General features: G+C 36.9%; 1 protein-coding gene across 20 annotated transcripts in view; it reads right to left on the bottom strand.

Annotated features, from left to right (window-relative positions):
* cacna1db (calcium voltage-gated channel subunit alpha1 Db) overlaps window positions 1–16,037 on the bottom strand; it is a 112,382-nt gene that overhangs the window by 20,384 nt on the left and 75,961 nt on the right. For 14 of the 20 annotated variants that reach the window (XM_088332219.1, XM_088332227.1, XM_088332225.1 and 11 more), the window contains 9 exons: window positions 13,131–13,172; window positions 12,461–12,589; window positions 12,314–12,379; window positions 10,335–10,426; window positions 10,096–10,255; window positions 9,900–10,027; window positions 8,624–8,720; window positions 6,363–6,465; window positions 4,589–4,690 (listed from right to left, as the gene is read on the bottom strand). In XM_088332219.1, the coding sequence (XP_088188345.1) occupies window positions 4,589–4,690; window positions 6,363–6,465; window positions 8,624–8,720; window positions 9,900–10,027; window positions 10,096–10,255; window positions 10,335–10,426; window positions 12,314–12,379; window positions 12,461–12,589; window positions 13,131–13,172 (919 nt within the window). The remainder of the gene's footprint in view (window positions 1–4,588; window positions 4,691–6,362; window positions 6,466–8,623; window positions 8,721–9,899; window positions 10,028–10,095; window positions 10,256–10,334; window positions 10,427–12,313; window positions 12,380–12,460; window positions 12,590–13,130; window positions 13,173–16,037) is intronic. The other 6 variants (XM_088332223.1, XM_088332229.1, XM_088332233.1 and 3 more) reach the window with 1 other exon arrangement.

The following is a 16,037-nucleotide window of genomic DNA, read 5'->3' as shown; positions in this document are numbered from 1 at the left end:
TTTTCATTTTAATATGACTTTAATTTACTAAGCACAACCAAGTATGCTTTTTTTTTTTGCTTTTTGTGGGTTTTCATTCATTTCTGTCCATGAAGTTAATTTAGAAATGTACAAACATTCACTAGACTATTTTCTGAAGAGCTTATCCACACTAATATTTCGGAGTGCTGGAGCCCATTCCATCTGGCATCGGGCAGTGTGCCGTAGACAACCTGGACTGATTGCAAGCCAATCACAGGGCAAGCATGGATATACAACAATTCCCACATGCATTCAGACCTAGGGACAATTTGGAGTCACCAGTCAATCTGTCATGCATGTTTTGGGATCGTTTGAGGAAACCGAAGAAAATCCAAGGAAATTATTTTTCTACCACGTGGCACCTGGACTAAAATGATTTTGACACTTCTGCTTTACAAACAGTGCATTTTTCCCTCATATATGTTGGACACTTGCGTTTGACAATCGCTAAAGGCTTCAAGCAGCTAGAAGAAGACTGAAGCACTCATCTAAACACATGACAAGCGAAGTGGACTAAAGGACAGCCATGCAGTGAACCGGAAGCACAATCTGCCGTGCGGCGAAACCCGTCTGGTCTTATACACTCATACAACCTCTCGCAAAAAGTATTGAATCACCAGTCTTGGACAAGTACTCCCTCCGACATTTTATTTTGTAGAACAAACTCAGATAAAACGCATGAAAAAATAATAACGTTTCTCAAAACTGCAACTCCTTGGCATTCAGAAACAATCGAAGAAATAAATGAAACACTTTCTAGTGGTCAGTAAATGCTACTTTTAAAGACCAAGCTCAGGGAAAAAAATGGTATCACTTCATTCTGAGGAAAAAAAATGGAATCATGAAAAACAGACAAAGAAGTAACAATCATCTCACTAGTATTTAGTTTGGGTTTTATAACAGCCTGCAGTCTCTGAGGCATGGACTTGATGGGTGACAAACTAAGGAAGGCATTGATTCCATATTTTTTTCCTCAGAATGGTGTCATGATTACTCATTGCACTCACCTGTGTCCGCTCGTTTGGCGCAAGCTGCTGCTGGTTACCTGATTGGTTCCCCCTCCTATTTAAGCTCAGTGCTTTCATTCGCCCTTTTGTCAGTCCGTCAGTCTGTTTACACAAGGCAAACGCTTTTGACCCTAACTCCCATCGGTCCCGTTTTGTCACCCGTATCCCACTCGTCTGTTCCTGATTTCCCCGTTTGTCTAAGGCTGAGAACCGTTTTTTTTTTACCCCGACCAAGATCTGATCTCCCTTCTCGGCTAACGACCCGTTTTTTGACCCCGATCACATTCTGATCTCCCGTCCCGGATAACGACCCGTTTTTCCCGTTTGACCACGCTACAATCTCCCGCTCCGGAAGATCCACTTCCGTAATCTGAACACGCTCCAATCCCGTGGGTGGCTTGCCGGATCATTGGCGCTGGTTTTTCCTCTATATGTCAATAAACTTGTGAGTAACGTTACGCATCTGGGTCCTCCTACTGTTCTGGTCTTGACAAATGGAGTGATTCAATTTTTTTTTTTCCTGTGCTTGGTTTATAAAAGTAGCATTTACTGACCACCACAAAGTTTTTCATTAATTTCCTCGATTGTTTCTGAATGCCAAGGAGTTGCACTTTAGAAAAACGTTATTCTTTTTTCATGCTTTTTATCTGAGTTTGTTCTACAGAATCAAATGTCGGAGTGAGTAGTTGTCCAAGACTGATGATTCCCGACTTTTTGCTAGAGGTTGTATAAAGCGTCTCTAACTAAACTTCTCACAATTCTTTGGCACATCAGAGGAATAACAGATCGATTTTTGTTGACGTTACTGGTACTTTTCGTCTCATTCGGGTCATTAGATGCACAGTGACGTGAACGTTAAGAAAATGTTTGCTTTCAAAGGAATAGTGTGTGCTTTTGTTACACCTCTGATACTACTCATCACGCATTGACAGCCAACTAAACACACAGCACTAAGCAAGGTGAGAAGAAGCCTCAAAAAGATGACTACAGATACTGGACTTCAGCTGCATTGATGGGTGCCCGAAACATGGGATTTGTGTGAAAAACAAACACAAAAACGTAAAAATGGGCTTCTATCATCACCAGTTTTTGGACATTTTAAAAAGAGAAGAGCCAAATAAGGGTGATGATGAATGCTTGAAGTTTGAGGCATTTGAGTTATGTAATTTGAAAACCATTCCTCAAAATAATTCTTGTTTCACGGGTAGAAAATCTTTCTGATTCTTAGAATAATTGCAATTGTTCTCAAATATTTCTAACTCGATTTTTATGTAAAAATCATATTAATAATAATAGCAAAATTATGTAATATAGCAGATGGCACAAACGCTTGCTCACTAGAAATTTTACTTCTATTTTATTCAAAAATATATTTGAATTTTTTTTTAACTCTAATAAAAATGTTGAATTAAGAACACTAAGTGCATTATGTATTCATTAAAAAAAATCTTAAATCAGAAAATGTTGAATAAAGTTCAATGAAAAATAAGTTGTCTGCTTTTAAGTATCATCTGACTTATTTTTATAATTTTCTAACATGTTTTTGAGGCGAAAGCAATTAAAATGAGAAACAATTCCCTAATATAGCAGATGGCACATACGCTTGCTCATTTTAGGTAGTTTTCTTTTTTTTCTTTTAGTAAAAATGATTGTTAAAATAAGAAAAGTAAGTTCATGATGTCTTGTTTTAAAGACAATTGGTATATTATTTAGCGCCTCCTAATGGTATCTTTTTTTTCATGTATATTTTACCTATTCCAATAAATGTAAATGTAAATGGTCTGCATTTATATAGCGCTTTTGAAGGCAATGAAGACTTTTAACAGTTTTGGTATGTAGAAAATAAGCAAAATATAGCACAAGTGCGTGCTCATTTTAAATAGTTTTTTTTTGTTGGATTTTGAAAATCATTAAAATCTTTTATGTATTGTCATAAAAAAATGACATTTTTAAACAAGTGGTCTTAATTGATCAAATTAATCTTAAAATACATTTAAAAAAACATGTTTTGGTTTAACATGAATCATTTTTCAATTTTACTATCAATTTCCTTATTTTAATATATGTGTCGTGTTCTGGGAGTTCTGAGAGTGTGTCTGTAATAAACTCTGTAAAACTTCTCCTGTCTCACGTTTGTAATTTGGGGCCCAGCTATTTGGAAAAAGTAACAGGTTGTCTAACTTATTTTTAATGTAAAAAAATTTGATGAATTGAGTCAAAGTTATTTTATACAGCAGACGACACATTTCTTGTTTTCGTAACATTTCTCACTATAATAAAAATAATTGTTCAATCAAGACAAACAATTCATGCTGTCTTTATTCAATATCTTAGGGAAAAAACGTGCAATGTATGATATCTTAGTTTGCTAATTTTAGGCAAACTCTTCTTATTTTAACTAAAAAAAATCAACTTTAAATTTTTTTCTTATTTTAATAAAATAATTGTTAAGTTAAAAAAGTAAGAGAATGATGTCTAAATTTAAAGGGATATTGTGTGTTATTTAGTGCCTTCCAGTGGTAAAAAAAAACCTTCATTCTTTCAAGAAAAAACAATTTTGATTTGGAAAATAATCAAGACTACATAAACTATCATTAACATGTGCATTTTTTAAATAGTAGACTGAAAAATTGTATTTATTTTACATAACTAGAGGTCACTTACATGATCTTGCTGCTACGGGTACGCCCAAAAATCAAATACTTTGCAAAAGGCTGGGACAGAAATGTCAAGAATTATAGTGCAATTTGGTCACTTTGGGTGTCAGTAGTTTATGCTTCGTAACAATTGTTTTTGGTTGCACTATACAATACAGTGAGATCTCGTGGTCAAATATCAAACAGAGGATATTTAGTGAAAAAAGTCCTTGTTGTCTTGTATAAGAAAAATATACATTAAAGATGTTTTTATATTTTTGTATGTTCTTTTAATTTTTACTGAAATCATTCTTAACAGTAGAAAAAAATATGGAAAATGATAAAAACATACTGCAATGGTACAAAATAGTTTTACCAAACACATAGGTATTTTAACGGTTCATCTAAATATTGTTTAATTTATATTCAATACTTAATTTCTAACTAGACTTTTTGCTGTACATGATGTCAATGGCAACAGATTATCCTTACGTTTTGAGTAATAATCCTTTAGTACAAATCACAGTTCAATGTCAAAAGGTACCAAGCAGAGCCTCATGAACGTTTAAGCCAAATAAGCTTCAAGCAGACTTATGCTACCCAACTAAAACAACACTGCCCAGGAAGCTCAGCGTGGCAGAAAGAGAGAAGGCCGAGTGAGTGAGACTGAGCAAAGCAAGCTGTGGGAAAGAGAAACTTCACACAAAACGTTAAAAGCAAACAAAAAACATTTGCTAAGAAGCAGTAAACATGCAGAGTAATACATTTGAGACAACAACTCGGGACATAAACAAGCAAACATACACAAGAGGGGAATATGCACTACCATTGAAATAGTATTATTGTGTATCAAACATACAGAAATATAAAAGAGTTTGTGATTGACAGCGAGTAGTCTTCCTGTGCTGTTTAGTGCCCACTCACCACCTGCAGGAGGAACTACTTGATCCAACAATTTCATACTAGTCCTTTTCCAGATTTTCTTGATAACAGCCCTGAGCTCCTCGTTGGCTTGTTCCAGGTTACCTTAGAGTCCAAATTCAGAATGAAAACATCTCACTTTCATGTAAAGCTCAGTGATGTGCATTCGGGGAGGCAAGTAAGACTGTGCCTCACCTGTCATCACCGAAACATGAAATCAAAATGTATTAAATGGTTATAATTATTCAGTGCTAAAGGTCTTTCTCAGTTAACTTCACAATGATAGATATTCCTTTGTCACAAATGCAGAATTTTCAAATTGTATTGTGAATATTGAAATCTATTTGATGTAAATGTATAATCAACAAATGAGTGTGATGACAAAATGTAATTGATGTTGATGTATAATTGACAAATTAGCGACATGAATATTTTAATATGCAAGCAGTAATGAACTTCAAATGTGCGTGTTCTAAATACTTTCATCCGATTTTTGTCTAACAAGTTTTATTACAAACACGAGGCTGTACAGAAGAAAGTAAACACAGTTGAGGACAAGTGTGAAGGAGCTTTTTTTTGGTTTTGTTCCCTATGTAGAATCAAAGAGCTAAAGTTTGGTGAAATTGCAATGTGAGGCCAAGTGGTAAGTTCAGTGGGTCAGGCGGTTCTCGGGCTGAACGCTGTTGAACTGGACTCCCAAGAAGACACAAATACAGACGTTTCGACCTTGGACCTAAATGCGACATAAACTGTCTCATATGAGATATGGCACAGGCTAAATGTGGGTCTACGCAGTCTTGAAAGCAGTATGACACTAGCATCAAAACCACAGGGCCGTTGTGATCTGAGCTGCAAAATAGAACGTGATGGAAGAGGGTGGGCTCTCACTTGGTTTCGTCAGGCCCTTGTAACTCACTCTCTTGCTTCACGTCCGAACCCATTTCAAAATTTTCATGAAAAAAGGCCTATTTATTTCAGGTTTTACACATTATATTACGAGAGAGGAAGGTGGAAATGAATGGGATAAGAAAAAAACGTTCAGAAAGTGTATAAAGTATATTGTGATTCAAATAATGTAATCATTTTTAAATGGACTGGCAAATAATTGTAATAATGATGTAAGATATGATCATTTGTTTATATGATTAATGGAAGCAGCGTCCAAAATAAATTTGTGGACGGGTCTCTATTAAGTTTTTGGCCTCAACCTGTCATCCATTTTTCTTTTCAGGTGATTTGTTCATGTTGTGATTTGCAACATGATTGAATAAAGCAGAAAAAATGAATACAATTAGTATGTAACCTATTAATGTGCTGAGGGTCTGCAAGCGGCACGCAATTATCTGGCCTCATGGTGAGGCGATAGTGAGACCTAGAATACTGATTTGGCGCACACTTTATCTCCAAACAATAGATTTAGTGACAGTATTATCAAGCTAAGGGCAATTCAAGCCATCCAGTATTTTTTCTTGTTGCATGGGCTTTTTTCATAAAGAAGGATTAACTATCTGTTAATGTTTTCATTCAAATGAAGCAGCACATAGACTTTTTTATAACCTATGGTAAGACAATAAAGCCTTTTTTTCAATGCTACAGTTTATATACTGCTTTTCTGCTCAGCCAATCGAGAGATGAATAGGATGTAGGTTTATTTTTTTTTTTTAATTGTGCCTCACAAGACACAAACCTTACTGCAAGTCACTGGGGTTACCGTTTGCACAATACAAGTCCATTTTATTTTGATGATTATTTCCCAAAACATAATGTTCAGACTTACCTTCAGTTTTAATCTTGAGAGCGGTACGCACCAGTGCGAACAAGGTGGCGTTGAACATAACGGTGCCGTCGCTGTTCAGTGGCATGTTCATTGCAACCAGACGCTGCAGACGTTCACAAATAAGATATCACAATTTAAATGTCATCGCAATCTAAATGTGTTATTACCCGAAATAAATTACAGTAATAACATATGTCAAAGTCAAGGTGTGAGTCCTCTTTTCAAGCACACCTACTTCTGTTCTGTTTCCTTGTGTTTGGGTCCAGCCGCACAGTGACAGAAAATTACTTTTTTTTTTTTTCCTTAAAAGTCAACTTAGCCCACTTTTTGTAAAATACAAGCTTTTGGCAACTGATGGTGCCTGAATAATAGTGGCTAGCATTACTGAGGCAGCTTTTACCATACATTTTCTCAATTGAAAAACAATGCAAAACTGAAGCACATAATACACAGACAAAAAATATATTTTAGGTAGTAAGAGCATATTCAGCTTTCATGGTTAGCAGTTAGCTTTAGTATCTTATGTTCATTGCTTTAGGGGTCGCTATGTGCAGCTAGCACAACACTAGCAACTAGCTTTGCTTAAGCAGCTGACATTACAGACACTGTATTAGAATTGCTCAATTAAAACATTGGAAAACTGAAAATTAAAAACTGCAAAAGAATAAATATTCTTATTTTAAAAGGACAGTGTGTAATATATAGCGCCACTTAGTGGTACAAACCTTTCACACCTAGGAATCCACACCTAAGTCGACGCCAGGTTCGTCTATAAGGATGCAGACAACACAGTGCCATCTAGTGGTCAAATATTATTTAGTTTTCATTTTTGCCTGAACGGAGATGATATTTAGCTTTAGCACCGGGTTTTAAACTCGACTTGTTTTGGGCCGTCGAAGCTAGGGTTTGGATGAGCTTCTAGAAAGCCTCTATTACTATTCACTATTAAAAAATAAGGTCTAAAAACAAAAACAAAAAAACATAAAAAAGAATATGAAAATGAAACAATCATTAATTATTGAATCTATAATATGCGTGGGCTTCACTTACGTGAAAAGGACAGTGTATATTATCTGACGACTAGATGACGCTGTATTGTACAGTGCAACCAAAAACGAGTGCTACGAAGCAGAAGGAAGAACGCAAACTACGGAGACTCAAAGTGAGCAAAAAGTACATTTTTCCCCCCATTTTTTCACCAGCCTTTCAAAAACAAAGAAGAAAAAAAGGAATGATAAAGGGGAAACAGAATGAAAAAAATGAGAAAAGGGAGACAAAAGAGTAAAAAAGAAGGAAACAGAGGAAAAAATGAATCAAGAAAAGAAAAGGGAAAAAAGGAGAAAGAACTGAAAAAGAAAAAAGGAAAACGAAGAACAAGAAAAACTCATTTTTCATATTTTTAGCAGTAAGAAGGCGGACAATTAGCCAATGTTGTGTAAAATAAATGCAATTGTCTTAACCTACAAGTGTTTTAAATATGAGAGCTAATATCTCATCTCATTAGCCGTACCGCTTATCCTCATTAGGGTCGCGGGGGGGCTGGAGCCCATCCCAGTCATCTTCGGGCAGTGGGCAGGGGACACCCTGAACTGGTTGCCAGCCAGTTGCAGGGCACACAGGGACAAACAATTTGCTCGCTCATTCACACCTAGGGACAATTTGGACCGGCCAATTCACCTGAAATGCATGTTTTTGGTACCTGGGAGGAAACCGGAGTGCCCGGAGGAAACCCACGCAAGCACGGGGAGAACATACAAACTCCGCACAGAAAGTCTGGAGCTGGATTTGAATCCACGACAGGTTCCCATGACATGAACTGTGCCGCACAAGCGCTAACCACTGCGCCGCCGTGCTGCCCGAGAGCTAATATAATTTTTTAAATAAATAGTTCTTTTTCACCAATTATTTATTTTACCACTGGGAGGCACTTAATAATACACAGTCCCTTTACACTTTCATATTAAGGCGGGGGCCTCAAACTGACAACTCGCGGACCGCAATTAGCCCCTTAGCATGAGTCATTTGCAACTAGCATTGGCAGCTTCTTTCATTTTCACTAATCAATCAACAACACTCGGGTGGTAGTCAAATTTCTTATTTGGCCCTTAATCCATTCGACTTTTACACCGCTGCCTACAACAAGGTTATGTTTGTAAAGCACAAGGCATAACATGAGATATATGTTTACAACTTGCAGTAAAACTTATGCCGTAGAAAAAATAGATCATAACTTAGTTTCCCACGGTTCAGCATGTACCCACCTTGCAAGCTACCCTGTGTGGACAGAGCTTGCCAAATCCGAGAGGAGGTTGGATTCTTCTCAGCAATGTCACCACATCCAGGTGTTTTATTCTGCCTCTGACAAGAAACCAAGACAATAACAATGAAAGAGTTTATAGAGCCAACTTCATTTTTTATAATTATTTTGAGGTTGTTTAGTTGCATTATTATTCATATCTTTGCATTGTATTCAAAACTTCTTGATTGCGTATATGCTTTGAGGCGATTTGCAATACTACCAAAAATAAAAAACACGGACAAATCCTCAAATATTGAGTATTTTCACATTGCTTTATCTTTTAGTTCATGATGAATGAATTACAATTAGAATTGTCTTTAATGTCATTGAAAACAACATAGAGAACATTGTTTACAATGAGATTAGACGTGGCACTCCAGGGTGTAATGAAGAGAATAACAAAATAGTGTTGGATAAATAGGAACTGCCTCAAGTTTTAAGTGTATCAGAAAAATAGTGCAATGACATTTACCAGCAACATTTTTCCAAAACAAGTTGAGAAATAGATTTGAATACACATTTTGCTATACAGAGGCAGGATTAATATGTGTATTCTGTTTTTAATATTGGACACTGCAAATTAATACTTAGGATGCCATTATTTGGACTATTATTGCAAACAGTTATTCGTTTTTTTGACTATTATGAACCGTTTACATTTCTGTCACTTAAATCATGTTGCTGTTCTTTGATTTCCATACTGTTTAGGCCGAATATACTTTTTAATTTAATAAGAGGAAAGGACTCAGGGGAGGGCCTTCAGAACATGATCGAATCTCGTACCTGAAGTTTCTTCTCCTTGGAAGTTCAAAATCCATTTATATCTTCTCTCCCTTGCGTGACGACCAAATTTTAAACAGATCGAATAAATAGATTTGTTTCAACATCCTGTGCACTTGTTTAGGGTGGTGATTGCCCAGGGAAAAAAACTATCTCTGACTGTACAGATACAACTTTTTTTTGTTTATTTCTCAACGTCATTTTTTAAATAATAAAGATATTAATTCAGGTAATCATTTCACAGCAAGCATATGGTATACTAATTGATTTAAAATAGGGATAGAGACTTTCAAGGGTGAAGAAGGATTATCCAAAGTGTTGAGTTGCAGAGACATTTGTCAGTTGTTTATGATTTATCAATAATCAATATTAGGATACTGACATACTTAGCTGGTGCCACAATGTAATTTTGGGCCCCATAAAAGAGTGGGCCAGTTTTGGAAAAAAAAATTACTCACTTTGCTTCCGGGTCATATTCAGACCAGATGCGTTTGAATTCATCAAGATGATGTGGTCCAAGAATGGACCAATCCCGGGTGAGATAGTCAAAGTTATCCATGATGACGGCGACAAACAGGTTAATAATCTGAAACCAAGATATGCAAATGTTCAAGTTCAAGATGTCTGCATTGGTGCCTGGTGCATTGAGAATACCAGGAAAGCACAAAGCATGTAGAAGGTGATGAAGTAAATGATGGCAAAGCCGCTGCCACAAGTGTGTTCCTCGCCAGGGTTGTAGTCCGACTCAGTATCACATAATTTGCCAGGAAGGCAGGCCAGCATTATCTCCTGCCAGGCCTCACCTGTAGCACATCTAACATTCGACAGGAGCGAAAAATTAGAACGTTTGAGTTGCTTATCCAAAATGATTGAAGAAGTTGGCCACAGCAGACCTGAAGAGCATGAGGACAGCCTGAGGGAACGTTTGGAAATTATTGTTGCGGTTGATTTGAGTTCCATCCACCATGGCTATTTTCCCAAAAACCTGACGGGAGAAACATGTGCAGTTAAACATAGTATATAATAACAACTATCCATCCATCATCTGCACCGCTTATCCTCAGTAGGGTTGCCGAGGGTGCCGGAGCCCATTCCAGCTATCTTTGGGCAGTGGGCGGGGGACACCCTGAACGGTTGCCAGCCACAACTAAGGACAATTTGAACCAGCCATTTAACCTGACATGCATGTTTTTGGAATGTGGGAGGAAACCGGAGTGCCCGGAAGAAACCCACGGAAGCACATGCAAACTCCACACAGGAAGGCTGGATTTGAACCCATGAGAACTGTGCTGCAGATACGCTAACCGTTGCACTGCCGTGCCCTCCTAATAACAACTATATACATACATATTTATCCACATTATCACACGGTTTTCTTGTGATGATTTTATTTCTTGACTCTTATTCTGAAAATACTGTAGGTTGCTGCTAATGTTCTTCCCACCCCTCTCTGCCCTCTGCCAAATCCATGCAAAAGTGCTTTATTTCGATTCTGGCTATACTGTCTCATCATTTATTCTAAACCTCATATATCCTTATATTTCTATGTGCATACTTTTTCTTTTACCTTGCTGCTATTAGTTATTTGTATCGTGTCTTATTTATGCATGCGTGGGAAAGGAGGAGTAATTTCATCTGTGCTCTATGTTGTGCATATAGCCTATTAGACAATAAAGTTAAAATATGACATTAAATTTGTTTTTATCATATTTTTCTTTTTAAATGTTTTATTACACGTACGTCCTAAAGTGCCATGCTTAGTATTGTTGTAAACAATGTTCACTATGCTATCAATGACAATGAATACAAATTCTAATGCTAATGATTTAATGAGGATATTCTAATTTGTTCAAAAAGCTAATTCACGTTTTAACACAAGACGTTAGTGGAAATTGGTAGTGACATTTGATGTACCTCTTTTCTTCCAAATTCTTTACTCATTCACTACCAATGTCAATGCAATCATACCTTTGATATTTGAAATAGCCCAAGAAGAAAATTCCCATATCCAAATATACCAACTTGTTTTCAATGTCAATGAAAAAAAGATTCTTTTTCAAAATTTTCCTTCAATTTTCTAAAATTAAAATACTTTTCTACAGAACATGATGAAATTGATAAAAAAACTCACAGGGCGACAAAGGTTACAGTCAATGCCAATATTGATAGCCTTAGCAAGATCCAATACCTTGATATGGGGTTATGTATTGATCCCATTAAAGTCCTGTTGCACTATATAAGTTTTGGGTAAAAATTCTAGATTACATTTTCAGTTGCAGGAAGTTCTTTCCATACAATTTACCAAGGTGAAATGCTACGTTAATTGTTTTCATGACCCATTATAAATGTCCACAATTGATACGTAATCCTTGCACTAATACACATTTCAGAGTGACCCGTTTCATAGTGACCCTCTTGGGCACGACCAGATGACGCATTGTAGGACAGTGTCAGAACCCAAACAGACGGTGGACCCAGATGCGAAACGTTTTCACACAGGCTTTATTTTACAGGAATGGGGCAGTCATGCGCGGTAACACAAACGCCAGCGATTGGGCGATCGCTGGGCAGAAGAGATCTAAACGGGACAGGACAGACGGGATCGATACCAGATACAGTATAGACGTGCAGATACCGGACAGGGCGGGAAAGACAGAATCGATACCGGATACAACAGCAACATACTGGACAGGACGGGACAGACTTGAAAACACAACATTAAAGTTGAAGCATTTTCAAGGATTTCAAGCACTCGTGAGAACCCTGAGGAATCTTTCCTTCTCTTGGTCTAGCCCATTTGCCCAAATTTTTAATTGAATGTGGCCCGCAACTTAAAATATTTGCCCACCCCTGATTTAGAAAAACGCCTTACCTGCATTCCAATTACTGCATAGATGAAGAAAAGCATGGCTATTAAAAGTGCAACATAGGGGAGCGCCTGGTAGTGGAGAAAGAAGGATATGAAATTATTACATGCGCAACATTGTTTTTTTAATCCAAAAACAATTGTGAGACTCACTTGAAAGGATTTGATGAAAGTCCACAGCAACGTCCGGATGCCGTCGCCCCTGCTCAACAATTTAACCAATCGCATCACTCGAAAGAGACGGAAGAAGGTGATGGAGATGCGGGCAGTGTCTTCAGTGTTCTGCATGAAGGAAAAAATAATTGTAATCAGAATAACAAAGAAGTTCCAACACATACAGTTCAAACCTATCAATTCAATTTGATTTAAAATCGATTCAGTGGATCAGACACATATCAATAAATGATATGTGGTTATATCCTCTTGATTGTGCCGAAGACACCCATTACGACGCATGCACAGCAACAACATGCCATGAACACACCTGAATGCCTCACAAAAACAGGACATGGATTTAGAAAGCTGATAAACTAAAAGCCCACACAGCGTAAGACAAGTCTTGTGATTTTCATCACAAATGGAATCAACCCAATATCCTATTTTATTAGCAAACACTTCAGACATCTTATTGAAACAAATAACAATCATGTATCATGCCATGCAAAATGACAATTACATCAAAAAATATGTTGGCTGAGCCAAAATAAAAGGAAACTCCGACGATTTTCTCAAAATATGTTCATTAACCATGTGCAGATTCTAGTTTCTCAGATGATCAATTGTCATTTCAAGTTGAAATGAAGGAGGCCGGGCTTCTTCTTACCCCTGGTTCCACAATCACCTTGACGACAGGAAGCGCTGTCGACTTAAAACCAAAAGCCTCGAGTTAATTGGATCCAGAGGTGCAGCACTCATCACAAATTAAATACTATATGTTATATACTAATGTATATAAATACTCTATACTGTTTTTGCATGTACGGTAAAAATAACAGGGTATAACAATTAATACAACAACAAAAACATTGTCAGTGATCCATGCAAAAGCTACCTGATATTCACTGCAACGCCGCAATTGCCGAAATAAGATGATGATTGATGCACATGATATGTAGACGCAGAGTATTCATGAATGGAGTTGTCCTGTTACGATCACCTGATTATTATTAACTATATCCACTATTTATTTTAATGTATGTTTAAAATATGCAATTTGGTATCGGTAGTGGTTCAAAAAAAAATACTCCGAAGCGGGCCCAAAAATCTTCATCGAGACATCCCAACACATAACTATTAGCATGTTTTGTTGCATCAACAAGGTTCGTACACCTTTTTCAAGGACAAATTCAAGCCATTTTAAAGACTTTCAAAGCCATTACCAGTATCTGCACCGCTTATCCTCAGTAGGGTCGCGGGGGAGCTGGAGCCCATCCCAGCTGTCTTCAGGCAGTGGGCAGGGGACACCCTGAAATGGTTGCCAGCCAGTCGCAGTATTTCAAGGACAAAGTCAAGCCCTTTTTAAGGACTTTCAAAGACAATTTTTAAATTCCTCCAGTAACATACAAAGAAGAACTTTGGTGTGAATCATGCATTTTGCAGATCCCCAAATATAACTGCTACTTACATGTGTGAATATTATCCTTGCGTATACATTTATCAATAAATATGTTCTTTATATTTTAAGTAAATTACGACTATATTTGTGAAATTGAACAGAAACTGTGAAAATCTCTCCCCATATAGGTGTTGGGTAAAAATGATAGTACTATGTAAGCCTACATTTTCAGTTTCTGGAAGTTCTTCCCATTACAATTTATTACTGGGAAACACTACCTTATTTTTTTGCATGGCCCATAATACATGTGTGTAATTGATACATAATCATTGCACAAACACACATTTAATAGTGCCCTGTTTAAGTGTAGCATCTGTGTTGGGCACATTACTTTAAAAAAGTAATTCGTTCAAATCACTCACTACTTCTTCCAAAAAGAAACTGGGTAACTAGTTACCAGGGAAAGTAACTGTTTCTGTTACTTTAAAAATAAGTTGTATATCAAATAATTTGAAATTTTCTGAGCAAACACAGTGGGACCTCGCTACTTCGCGGTTCCACGTTCGCGGGTTCAGAGCTTCGCAGGTCTGAAAAATAATATGAATAAAATAAAATAATTAAGGATTTTTGAAGGGGCGTCGCTCCTTCGTGGTTCCACATTTGCGGGTTCAGAGCTTCGCAGGTCTAAATAATAATAATAATAATAATAGAATGAAATAATTTTTAAAAACAATTTTTTTTTTTTTTAAAGCATTTTTGAAGGGGCGTTGCTACTTCGCAGATTTTCACTTTTCGCGGGTGGTTTTGGTCCCCATTAACCGCAATAACCGAGGTCCCACTGTACTTAACACTGCGTTTAATGGTAGAGATTGGAATTCTGATTAATTTAAAGGAACTGGCTTATTCGGCTCAGCTCCTTAAACATGTACCAAACGGCTCTGAGGGTGTTTATGCTGCTTTGATTTATACATTATTAATTATCATACGTCATTGTGCACGGAAGAAAAAATACAATAAAAATGAAAAAAAGGAGAGATAAAAGAAGAAAAAAACATTAAGTTTACATTTCATAGAAACACAATAATACTGAAAAACAAAGGAAATATAGTTAAAATAATTTTAAATCTACAAAAAAAAAGATAAAGTATAAAAGACCCGAGTCTGGTGATGTCAAATTTCAGCCCTCATTTGCCTTTTTTCGACGCAATAGTACATACTATATTCGTAATCACTATGTTAATCTATGGCAGTCGCTATTTTTAAATGTGACATGATCCAAAAAGACGTGACGTCACGTAACACAACTCGGAAGAAAGCGGAAAAAAGAAACGCACCGTCATTAACTGTAACAGCGTTGTAATGCCAGAAAAAAAAAATTGTTATAAAAAATAGCGCTGTTACGAATACTATTTATAACGGTGTTATTTCCAGCACTCTGTTGCATGCACATGTCCTCTTGGGCGTGACCTGTAGGGAGCGATGACACTTCATTGGACAATGCAATACAAACTAGTGCGTGCTGCCGTTAATCACGGGGAAAGAAATGCAATAGCAAAGCAACGCCCCCAGAGAGCAGTGTCACCAGAATTTTTTAAACAGTAGCTCAGGAGGTAGAGCGATCGTTTCAGGATTTAGGGATCCCAGTTCGAATCCCGGCTTGTCCGTGTTACATGTCGAAGTGTCCTTGGGTAAGACACTGAACCCCCCAATACCCCCAATAAGTAAGTTAGCGCCTTACATGGCTGCACAGATCACGGCCGCTATTGGGAAATGAGAAGCACAATGTAAAGCGCTTTGGGAAGTCATTGACTTGAAAAGCGCTATATAAATGCAGATCATTTCATTTCATTTCACTTGTGAAACAAGGCAATAATTTTTAAGCATTTAAAAGCACTTCATCCAAAATTCAAGAACTTTTCAACCCTTGATAACACAACATTAAAAATAGAGCATTTTCAAGGATTTTAAGCACCCGTATGAACCCTGCATCGAGTACAATGCTAAAATTATTTGATTGAACCCAAATCACACTAAGCACAAATACACTCAAAAATTAAGCAAAATGTTGAGTTTACCATGAGTTTAGTTTTTGAAGAGTTTCCATTTGAATGATCGATAGAATATCGTGTATAATTATCAAACTTGATTGAATGTCGATGTTAGACATTGTAACAG

Source organism: Urocampus carinirostris, chromosome 3, assembly GCF_059441175.1.
Source record: "Urocampus carinirostris isolate Australia breed hairy pipefish chromosome 3, RoL_Ucar_1.0, whole genome shotgun sequence".
NCBI classification, from domain to species: domain Eukaryota; kingdom Metazoa; phylum Chordata; class Actinopteri; order Syngnathiformes; family Syngnathidae; genus Urocampus; species Urocampus carinirostris.
This window is presented reverse-complemented; position numbering and strand designations above follow the sequence as displayed.